The following is a 12,569-nucleotide window of genomic DNA, read 5'->3' on the forward strand; positions in this document are numbered from 1 at the left end:
GGAATCATTTCAAAGAATGGGCTTATAAAGGACCTGTCTTCGAGAGACAGGAAATGAGTGAAAGAATGGACTCTTGATAAAAATATAAAAAACACAGACATCCTATCAGCACACAGATCAACAAGGAGATGAATGTAAACCTGTAACTGAAGACTCAGCAACAAAAGTAGGTGTCAGTCCATATCTGTGTGACTCTGGGGTGTGCCCCAGTAGTAGGGAAGACACTGACTCTGTTCTGCAGTAACTGCATCTTAGCTCTCCACCCAGGCATGAGGCACCTCAGTCAGGATCAAAATAGGCTACGAATCACAAATCGAGTGGAGCCAAAGTGCTGCAGTTCACATTCCTACTCTTGGTGTTATTATCATGTGACCCTGAGAAAGTTGATAAGTCCTTTCATGACTCATCTTTTTATCTGAATGTACAAAGTGGGAGTCATAATAAACAGTTATTCCATAGGATTAGAGTGAAGAATAAAGGCTTCATTCCATACAGAGACCTTAAACTTTGTTACAAATATTGTAGCATCATGTATACTGTAGGACTTTGGACAGTGCTAATGAATGTCAACCAGATAAACCAGGAGAGAAGAGAGATTACGTGGCCTGGGGAAGAAAGAATGAAAAAGAAAAATACAAGTAACACAAGAGATAGAACCACATCATAGCTGAGTTTTGCTCTTGAAATTTCATAAGATTAGTTTTACCTTTGATAAGTCAGGGGAAGGGGGGCAAAAAAAAGAGAAGGGAATGTCTTAAGAACTCCTGAATCTGAGGAAGATCCTTTCATTACATTGTAAAATGTCCTTATCTAAAAAGAAAACAGGCCAGACTTTTATCAGGAGCTAAGAAGAATCCTCCTTCCTGAGAGGAGAAGATAGATCAGGGAAGGGATTATTCTCTAAAAGGAGCTAAATTCTTCTTTTAGAAAAGGCCAAAAAGAGTAAGGTAAAAAAAAAAAAAAAGCATTTGGGGAGTGCTCTGGGAAGATCCCCAAAGTATGGCTGGCCATAGCCCCACAGGCTGGAGTATGGATGGAAGGACTTTTTGACCAAAGATTATATGGGCTGGAGAGAAAGGAGGAGCAAGGAAGTCAAAGTCTGTAGGGAGGAAAACCATGTCTTTCCCCTATGAACACTTACCCCTGAAAAGGCACCATAAGCCTGTCTGGAAGTCATTATCTGTTTTGAAAGTATCTTCCCATCTCCACTCCTCTCAGGATTGGAAGCAGTCAGTACTACACAAAATCAGGACGACTCAAGATAACTCTTTAAAGTGATTCCCACCAGTAGGATCCCATTGTTGGCTCCTTCTTATTGAAATAATGGAGTGTGTTAGTTACTGTTCTTTTGCTGTGACCGAAAGCAGCTTACAGAAGGAAGAGTTTATTTGTCACATGGTTCCAGAGTGATAAGAGTCCATCATGGGTAGGAAGCATAGCAGCAAAAGGCAGAAGCAGGAAGCTGAGAGATCACATGCCAATCACATCAAGGAAGTAGAGAAACAGTACTTGAAATGGGGTGAGGCTGTAAACCCTTAAAATCCTCAGCCCCAATTACATACTTTCCATTAATTTTCCATTACCTAACCTCCCCAAACAGTACTGTCAACTGAGGATTGGTCAAGTGTTTAAGTACATGAGCTTATGGGGAACATTTTTCATCCAAACCACCACAGAGCTTTACCATATGATTTTTAAATTTGAACTTCGTTGGATCACAGCTTGTAAGTGCAAACAACACTTTGAAGACATCTCGGTTTTCAAACTCTAAGGTTCAAGTCAACTTTTATCTACCTACAAGTATCAAAAAGACACTTAGAAAACTATACCATGAAAGCTCAGAGGTTGAGAATAAAGCACAACAGCAGTATTTAGAAAATAGAGGATGGGTGATTTCCATGACTATATAACCCAGTTAATGAAGCAAAGCTTAAACATTTTAGAATCATGTATGCTTCTCTTGGTATAGCTCTCCTGCATATTCTTAAGCCAAGGCTTCTAGCACAGACTGTCACTGTGCTAGAACAGAATTAAATAACACAGATGCTGAGCACAAAGTAATGCTGAGACAGATAAAGAGCAAAGCCTGTCTTCTCCTGGAACATGCCAGCTGCAAGTTATAAGGAGGCAGATTCAAGGAAATTAAACTTGATCAAGTAGGTCACTTGGAAGGGAGAGGCAATCATATACCAAAAGTAAAAAGGAGGCCAACTCTACCACGAGAAGGCAAAGGCACCCAGGGAAAATGATGGGTACCAGCAAGGCCAGGGAATCGGGAGAGGAAGACTGGCCCTGAGCATCTGTGATGGAACTACTGAGTAGTCAATGGCGAAAGGAGGTCCAGGAGAGAGTGTAAGTCATAACAAGCCCCAGATGGACGTAAAAGAGCACAAAAGGACCCTTCAAGAAACCCTGGCTAAGAGTGCACAGTCCTTTGGCTTCAGGCTGGATCCTTAAATCACATGAAAGGGCTACACTAGGGTGTACTTCTCATAAGGACCCTAGAGGCTCTGCATAGCAAGATCAGCCCAGGCCACAAAAGATAAACCTGTGGAAAAAAGACATCCATTTATTTCTTTCTCTTGACATGATCTTTTCTCCTCTCAAGAAGTAAGGAAGGGTAGGAACCATTGCCCAATCCTCTTCTGGAAATCTGAGTCCTCATCCTCCCAATTTGACGGATCTAAATCTGTATGTTTTATGAGAACATGGAATAAAGAACTATATGACACAGCCAAGGTCATCCTGAAGAGGGCGCCTGGGAGACATCTGTCAGTGTTTCTGTTTTGTTTTGTTTGGATTGGTTTCATTTTTTTGTTGCAGTTGGGTGGGGCTGCTGCAAGGGCTGTGGAACCTGTGAAGCATCTTATATGCACAAGACAACTTCACATTAAAAGGAATTGTTTGATCTACGAGGAAAGCAATGCCATTTGAACAAACCTAGTAAGACTCCAACGCCCATAGCTCTCCCAGGAATATTCAGCACAACCATCTTAAGTTTATTCTGCCTGAGGACTTCCTTTCATGGCAACTTTGAAATATCTATTTCTTTTTCTACTCGCTCTCCTAAGATTCCCCAGTCACAGGTTTTTAACTAATGGAATCTAGTATTTAATATTTCTTTTGCCAAGTGTTTCTATTATTCAAGGTATGAGAGACATCCATATTCCTAAAACTTAAAGTACTCTTCCTGCTCAGATTGCCACAGTATGTAGGATATCTAGGGTCCATGCCCCGTAAGCCTGTGTGATGTCACCTGGCATGCATATGCTTCAAACTGTGAGTGCCAAAATGGATATAGGCTGTAGAAAACCTACAGACCCTTTGCTAAGGAAATTATTAAATGTCAAATGCAAAATAGCTTCATATTTACTGAAAGCCCTCATGTCGATAACATTTCCTAAATTATAACTTGGGTAAAACCCAACATCAGAGTAAAAATAAGAGCTTGCGTTCCACAAACACCCTCAGTTAGGAGGTCCCCTATTGCCCTTTCTTCTGAGCCCTTTGCCACAGGCAGTGGTCATCATAACACAGAGTTCTGTGTGAGTGGCTCTGAGTCCAGAATCACAATTTCTGGTGCTACAACTCTATAACCTATACATGTTGCAAACAGATAGTATTCAGAATGGCACTGAGGTGACAGTCACTACTGTAAGAAAGATTAAACTCCACCAAACAATGGAGAGGCAGTCCAGGACCTCTGCAAAGTCTGAGCATCTTGACTTCCTCTGTACACATTATCACCAGTGACCTTTATAGGGCAGTGCAGAGCTGATGGCACTACATCAATGGCCCTGAGGCTTAGTTTCAGTGATCCTGGGACAGGTAATTATGCTTATTTTGTGTGTTATGATGCTAAAGTTAGGAGTCGGAGGGGGGAACTTACTAATTCTAGATAAACTTTCCATCCAAGAGTGTTGCTTTTAAAGAAAGCAAAGTCCTCCTATAAATGTATTTCATAAGAAAACCAGCTAATGCAGTGCCCACCATCCCATTGGCTTCCAATTGGGACTTCATAACTAGGCTGTCATTCATCTACCCTTTAAAATACGGTCCCCACACACCTAGTTACCTATGCCCAAATCCCATAGTCTGCCTAATCCTATGTCCAATTGAACCATGTCACCTGATTCCAATGGAAACATTGGGGGCCCTTGTGTACATTTTTTTCTAATGTCATTAACTGTTTGTAGAGTGACATTCATGGTCTCCCACATGGCCTGTGTAGCCCCTATTTGGGGAAAGTTGAGTAACACATTATCTTTTCAATGGTGTTGATTCCTGAACTGGAGAACTTTTAAGATATGAAACAAAATTCTGGTCTGAACAAGCAACAAGGTGAGATTTGGTGTCTAGAGAGCAGCAGAAGAATGGGTATGTATTCTCAGGGAACCTTCTCTGATCATTGGGTGCATGTGGGCTGTGTTTAGATCTTAGTGAAAGAAGTCATACATATATGGTGGAAGGGACAATCAGGATAGCAATGGGATACTGTATAAGCAACTTGATCCAACACAGATTGGGCAGAAAATTCATTGCCACCAACTGAGGCTGGAAGATATCCCTGTTCTTGGGATCTGCTCCTACAGAGTCAGGGAGGTGGGCTAGGGATGAGAAGAGTGAGCTCCTTGCTCCTTGTATGAATCTACTGACACCTACACCTATCCCTTTATTTGCAAGGATAAAGTAGAGGAGGAAGGGTCCCAACATAGGTTTTTCTTTTCCACATCAATTTCACATGGTGTTACTGACTCCAAGGTATAGAAATACAGGAGCAATTCCTTATGTTTCCATCCCAATAGTATTTGCATGTGTTTATTTCTTATAGGCTTATTTGTTATGGAAGAGCATAAACTGCATTCTTAAAAACTGTATTAACTTTCATATCCTAGTGACTATACCACAAACCAGGCTTTGCTGAATAAATTTTTTAGTTTATATTCACCAGCAATTTGGCCTCAACCTACAACTCACATTATCAGGACCAAAATTTAGAATGGATAGACACTGTTAAGACTACAGATAGTTTTAGCTAGTGGCTGTCCCTTCCTATGAGCTTCTTCCCCCTGATGTTTGTGGCCAACTTCAGCAAAGAAGCCAAAGGCAGACAGCTGGACTTGAACTAATAAATCACATGACAATCTGAACAGGCTATATAAAACTTTATACAAGCATTCATAAAAGTTACAGAGTGTGAAGTGTTATTTTTTTCTGATGATACTTAATAAAGGTTAGCAGAGCACATAATAACAATATCTTCTAATGGGTTCATCTATCTAATGATGAGCATTTGACACAAGCATAAGATACAGCAATGTGGACCATCCTTTACCATACTGCCCCACTTGGACCCACTAGAAACATGTCACCCACCCCTCATATTCTATTCCCTTCCTGAGTAATAATGGTTTTTGCAAAAGAAATGTAGTTACACATTACATGTGTGTGCATACACACATACATAGCAGGTAAATAAAACTACTATATTATAGAATATTGCATAATTCCAACCTAAAAATATTAAATGAAAGTAAAAAATGAATCAGCATGAAAGACTACATTACTCCATAGATAGAAAGATGAGAGAAAAACAGGGAGGATCTGGGAGGAATAGAGGGAGGGGAAACTGTAATCAACATGTATTGTGTGATAAACTATTTTCAATAAAAAGGGAAACGACTACATTTCTCTCTATAAAAATTATTATTAAATTATTTAAAGATTCAAAAATCATTCAGTGGAGCTGGAGAGGTGTCCCAGAAGCCAGGACATCTTACCTTTCTACAAGAATGCCAAAATTCAGATTCCAGCACCCACATTGAATGGGTCACCCAAACCAGCATCTCCAAATCCAAAGTATCCAATGTCCCTTTTAGCCCCATAGTCACCTACACACACCTTTACATACATGTATGCATATACCCTTACACATGTGTGCACACACCCTTACACAGATGTGCCCATATTCTTAGACACACACACACACACACACACACACACAAAGAAAAGTAAAGGAAAATTATTTAAGGCATTTCAAAATACAAGCATTATAACAAGTGTCCACAGAAACTCATCAGAAAAAAAATTAAGTTTCCATGGAGTAAGTGAAAGAAAGAAATGGAAAGATTAATAGGGGAGAGATCTAACAGATTCATACACACAAGAAAAAGGTTTTAGTTCTTCATTAGCCATAAAAATGAGGAACCACAATGACCTTTTCTCCTGCCTGTGTGGTCAGACACCTTTCTAAACACATTTGATGGTAAAGCAGGCATTCTGACATTCTGACTGTGGTTGATGTATAGAGTGGTACCATGCTTTGATGAAGCACTCTGTGAGCAAGGAGGTCATTTTTCCTCTAGACTTAATCTGAACCCTGCAATCATCTTCTTTTCACAATTTTTGTCAAAACAACGAGGGCACAGTGCCTTCTGGGAAAAAGGAAGCAAAATGTTTTAAGGAAACTGCCTGGGAATTGCTGTGTCTTTGACTTGATAATTATAGTGATTTTAACTGCCCCTAAGCTTCCCAGGACCTTCATCCACTACTGAATGCCAAGAGAAATTAATTGGACCAAACAATTTGGAAAGAGTCCTTGTTACAACAGGGCATCATGCTGCTGGGTTGACAAGAAACATTGAAACAGACAAAGAGACTCAATACCTGTTCTTGATGTGCTGAGGGGGCCCGAGACACCTGAAGCTGCCATCCACCATTATGGCCAACCGGTTACACAGAGCCTCACACTCTTCCATGCTGTGAGGAAATAAACAAGTAGAAATGAGCTGTGTTCTAAAGGTGTGAACCTTGTTCATGTCTCAAACATAAAAAGGATGTAAAACTACCATTGGCCCAAATTATGGAACTTTTACTATAGAACACTCATGAAAATGAAATAATGTGATATTAAAATTCCTAAGGTTGTATTTAAGTGGCCAATTACATCAGGGAATTATTAGCATGTCTATGTGCCTGGAAGAATAATCAGTAATAAAAAAGTGCAGGAGAGAACTATTTACAATCTTCAAAACTACAAAATACACGTATAAGAGATGTTAACAAGCATGTGGTTTCTTTACAAAGAGAATTATGTAACTTTATTGACAAGAAGACATGAAATCTTGAGTTAATAGAATAACTAACAAAGAAAAGGAAGAATATTTCAAAAATAGGGAACTTATAATCTGAAAATGAATAAAATATGGGTCCCCTTATTTGTTATCCAATACAATGAGGTCAGCCTGGGAATCATATGCACACAAACAACAAAACAGATTTATCAGTTCTATTTACATATGTGTGAAGACATATACATAATATACATGAATGTGTCAATAATAATTAAAGAAAAAGAAGCTATCAATGTGAGAGCCATGAGGTAACATGAGAGGGGCTAGAGGATGGATACGGGGCAGGGGCTGGAGGGAGAAGAAGAAAGGCAGAAAGTGATGTCATTCTATTTTAATAAAAGAATGTATAAAAATTTAAAAGAATAACATTTCATTAAAGCAGATTCCACAATTTTTAAAATGTTTTGTATTTTAATAGCATGTAAAATGCAATATAAAAATACTAGAAATAAACTTTTACCATGTAACTCTAAATTATTTAAATTATAAGATTATTTTAATATTAGTATAGCATTATAAAGAGTTATAATTCATAACTATTATATAACTATGAGCCATATATTATAATATGCAGATGAAATTTGATGCAAATCAACGTGCAATCATCCCCATGAAAATGAAAACTTAACTTAGAATTACTTAAAGAAAGGAAACTGTGGAAAAGTGAGAGGGAAGATTCTGCTAAATTAGATTGTTACAAAGATGGAGCATTGTTGGGCAGTGGTGGCACACGCCTTTAATCCCAGCCCTTGGGAGGCAAAGGCAGGCAGACTTCTGAGTTCAAGGCCAGCCTGGTCTACAGAGTGAGTTCCAGGACAGCCAGGGCTACACAGAGAAACCCTGTCTCAAAAAAAAAAAAACAAAAAACAACAACAACAAAAAAAAGATGGAACACATTAAATTCATACCAAATAAATGGCATTAGAACAAAAGATGCCCAAGCATACTATAGGTAGAAATACAGAAGTGATTTAAGTATGAGAATGCACTTTTTAAATATAGTAATATAGAAGAAATTCTGGAGGGGACAGAAGTTGGATATACTTGACAATTTAAAATCCCAGTCTTCTAATGTGAGTGTCAGAACCCACTGAACTGCAGAATATTCATCCTTGAACAAGATGTCTATATCACACCCACTAGCTCAAGGTTTGGGAATCATTGTCGAAGATGGGGAAGAAGGTCAGAGTCAGAGGTTGTTGGTATCTTGAAGGAAACAGCATCTTCTAGACAAAAAAGGCAGTTACACATAAGAACTCACAGTAATCACGGTAGCATGCAGAAAATCTGAAAAAGCCCAAGCCAGGCAAAATCCCAGCAATGAGGGGGAAGGAGGCCATTAAGATCTACTCCTAGCCAAAAGGTTTACTTCAGTGGTGTGACCCTGAATAAGTCAACTATGCACCAGTGGGTAGCCAGACTCCAAAAAACCATATAAGCAGAACAAACCAGACTTGATGGATTAAACAATATTGAAGACACAATGTCAGACAGGTAAGGAAGGTGAGGGGTATCTGGGAGAAGCTGGAAGATGACTATAATCATGTCTATTGTCTGGAATTCTCAAAGAATTAATAAAATTAAAAATCTAATTTAATACACTAGTTACTAAACAATTTAAAAAATGAACCAGTAGACCATGAGCTATTCAATCCCAAGTTCTGTATTGTAAAGCAAATGCCCTTCCCTTTTATTCCATTTCAAATGAAAATAATGAGTTGTCAAATCAATAAAGTGTGTAGTTAATTACAGATATTTCCTTCAGAAATTCAAAATGGGTCATCTCACATATAAACAGTAGAATAAAAATGCCATACCTCTTGAAAATTATATGTGGCAACAATTCATTGTCTAGGAACTGGGAAATGCAAACTGCGAGTTATATAACCACTTATTTACGATACCTCTACTGAGGATGGCTGCTGAGAGCCTAAGGACATCTCTGCCCAATAGAGACCTCAACTCAGGTCTGCTATTTCCTTGATTAATCCACAGGAAGGAATTTTAGGTGAATCGGGGTGAGGTAGAATAGAAAGCGTGTTAAGAACACGGAGGCACACAGAAAAGGCCGTTCACACCGAAGCTCTCACAGGCTTCTTTAGAGAGTCCTACTTAAGCTTCTCACATTTTAACGTGATTCTGTGGCTTTTAAATCTGCACTACTCAACAGTCATTTACAAAAGTTCACCTCTGTAAGTAAAGCTTAAAAATTAATCCAAGTTTGACTTTAACATGTGTTTAACAGGTTTCTGATTGCGATGTGGGAAGAACATCAGGTCATTCCTGCGTTACATTCTTAAATGTACTCTGGACAAATAGATGGCTACATCATTATCAGCATGAGTTCCAACCTCAACGTGAATGATGTAGTAGGTCTACGTGGACTGTATCACATGTTGAACACATGAACACCAAAGCATGCTGGTCCAACAAAACCAACCAGAGCTCAGGGCAAAGAATTTGATAACTTTACTTATTTATTTATTTATTTATTTATTTATTTATTTATTTATTTTATAGAAAGAAGACTATAGATAGCCTGAAAGTGGTAATGGTATAATCAGCCATTGGCCATTTACTTAAAAACAAAGTAAGCATGAACTTTTCTGCCTGCATGGTCATCCTGGTACAGATATGAGGTGAGCTGAGACTATGATTTAAAGCTTTGTGCTGGAAATTTGGCATCAGCATTGAGTGTGTGAGGAGAAAGCTGAATGTCCTTCTTACTCTCCATTTTCTTCCCATTTTCTCCCAAAATTCTCTGTGTTAAGGAATATGTAGAGGAAAACATTGCATAAAAATTATACAATCAAGTTTCTGACCTTCTGTGAACAGAAATATGTAGCAGTGGGGGAATGAAGAACTTGGGGTAGTCACTAGAAAGTCCCAGATGCCAGGAAAACAAGAGGCTCCCAAGACACTAAAGTGATGACTTTAGCCAAAATCCCCAACAAAGAGGAGATACAACCTATAGAGACCACCTACAGTAGATAGGCATGGCCTCTAGTTGAGGGATGGGGCCACCCACTCATCTCAAAATTGTTAACCCAGAAATATTGCTGTCCAAAAGAAAGATGGGAACAAAAAGTGGAACAGAGACTAAAGGAAAGGCCATCTAGGGATTCATTCCATCTACAGACACCAAGCCCCCACACTACTGCTGATGCCAAGAAGTGTCTGCCAACAGACGCCTGGTATGGCTGTTCTCTATAGGTTCTATATGACCAGTATAGATGCAGATACTTATAACAATCAGACTGAGCCTGGGTACCCCCATGGAAGAGCTAGGGGAAGGACAGAAGGAGCTGAAGGGGATTGCAACCCCACACAAAGAACAATATCAACTGAGCCACCAAGAGCTCCCAGAGACTAAACAACCAACCAAAGAGTATACATGGAGAGAACCATGGCTCCAGATACATATGTAGTAGAGATTGACCTTATCTGACATCAGTGGGAGAGGAGGCCCTTGGTCTTGTAGAGGCTTGATGCCACAGTGTAGAGATATTCTAGAGCATAGGAGTGTGTGAGTGGGTGGAGGATCACCCTCATCGAGGCAAAGGGAAAGGAGAAAGGGAGGATGGGACTGAGGGTGTGTGAAGGGGTAACCAAGAAAGGGGATATCATTTGAAATGTAAAGAAGTAAATGGTTAATAAAAAATCACAGAATCATACAGGCCTCCCTTGTCTTCATTCAATTGAGTCTTTATAGTCTGCAAATAGGGAGAAATCTAAGAGAAATCAATCTGTATATATGCAAATATATAATATTGATGTAAAAGCAAATGAATAGGAGAATGTAAGAGAGATATCGCAATGATTTATGGTCTTTTTGAGAGAGAATAGCTTAATATATATATGGTGAGAAATAAAAAGGTTTTCATCATTATATCATTTTTCCCATCTAAGGACACATGGTTGGATGTCAAGCCCCGAGCCTGGTGCCAGCAACAGATGTAATCAGAGTCAGAACATCAGTGGGAAATTGCTAAAACTCCAGAGCAAAGTAAACATCTAAAGCAAGAATATGTACATATTATTATAAAGTCAAATAACTATCAAATGTATTTGTTTCAGCAAATTTTTCCATTGGGAAGAGAAACAAAATAAAAACAAAAACTCAGCTGTGGTACTTCTGGCTATATCTGAGTGAGAAAATAATCAAATGTTTCCAAAGCCAACTACAAAGCTGGATATATTTAAGAAAACAGCCATTTCAGAACTTCAGGAATGGACCAAAAGCATGAATATATGTGACTCTGTGAGGACGATGCCAAAAAGCCACTGCACAGTGAGAAAATGATAATCTGTAACTGCAAGTTGTGGGCCACTATTTCCCTGCCCAGATTCATCAACAGGCCACATAGGGCCGGAGAGGGCAGGCCAGGAAAGGAACTGAAGAACTCACCAGAAACCTATACCCAATTTCAAGAAGGAAGAGGGAAGAATCAGAGGATTTGCACATCAGTAGAAACCATCTAGTCTTGAAATGAGTCTCAGGGGAAGAAAATGAAACAAAATAGACAAATATTACATTAAAATGTGGTAATAACTGCATATTTATTTTCAGTATTTATAGATACAATGTCATATGATGTGTCCATTCTTCAATAAAAAGGTAATAGGGAAAAATAGACTATATTCCCTTTATCATTCCCTGTTATAGGTAATCCACATGCTTCCTGAAAATTTTCAATAATAGGAATCACAAAGAACCTTTTGCCGAGGCTAACCAAGTTAAATTAAAAAAGAGCAACAGAAAGAAACTGGGAAAATTTTGAAAAATATTGAAAATGTAAGAACATTTCTAAAGAAATGTATCAGGAGCCAATCACAGAGGAGACAGAGAAACATTTGTGAGTGAAACAAAACTTCAGTAGGGGAAGAAAGAACCTGGAGAAGCGACCCAGCTTGTTGGAGGTGGAGCCTCCAAGCAAGAGACTTGAACACAGAATCTAACAATACTCACTATGTCTAACCTCTTCTAACTAAATAATATAGCATAATACAAGTTCACAAAGAAATAACAAGAAAGAACTGAAGCTATGGGCCTTGTGGTGAAGCTCTATAATCCTAGTGACTTGGGAGGCTAAGACAGGAGGAACTCAATTTATGGCCGAGTGGCCTCAAAAGAAAAGGTAAATGAGGGATGGAGGTATCGTTCAGTAGTAAAACACTTGCCAAGTATATGTGAGGCTCTAGGTTCAATTTGTATTATCATCAAAGGAAAAAGGAGATTCTTTGCAAGTCAAACATCAGCTCACTGCACAGTCCAACAATCAAGCTACTTGGCATTTACTCAAAAGGTCTGAAAAACATCCACATAAAAACCTGCACATGGATGTTTATAACAGCTTTACCCATAATTACCCAAACTTGTCAGTAATCAAAGCATCTGTCAGTACATGAGCAGATAAATAAACTGCAGCACAACCA

At 38.8% G+C, this 12,569-nt stretch overlaps 1 protein-coding gene across 1 annotated transcript in view; it reads right to left on the reverse strand.

Moving 5' to 3' along the window:
• Abca13 (ATP binding cassette subfamily A member 13) overlaps positions 1–12,569 on the reverse strand; it is a 438,342-nt gene that overhangs the window by 32,042 nt on the left and 393,731 nt on the right. Inside the window, exon 59 of the mRNA XM_028777793.1 lies at positions 6,667–6,759. Coding sequence (XP_028633626.1) covers positions 6,667–6,759 — 93 coding nt within the window. The remainder of the gene's footprint in view (positions 1–6,666; positions 6,760–12,569) is intronic.

The sequence above is a fragment of the Grammomys surdaster genome, unplaced genomic scaffold, assembly GCF_004785775.1.
Source record: "Grammomys surdaster isolate TR1022 unplaced genomic scaffold, NIH_TR_1.0 67, whole genome shotgun sequence".
Lineage (NCBI taxonomy): Eukaryota > Metazoa > Chordata > Mammalia > Rodentia > Muridae > Grammomys > Grammomys surdaster.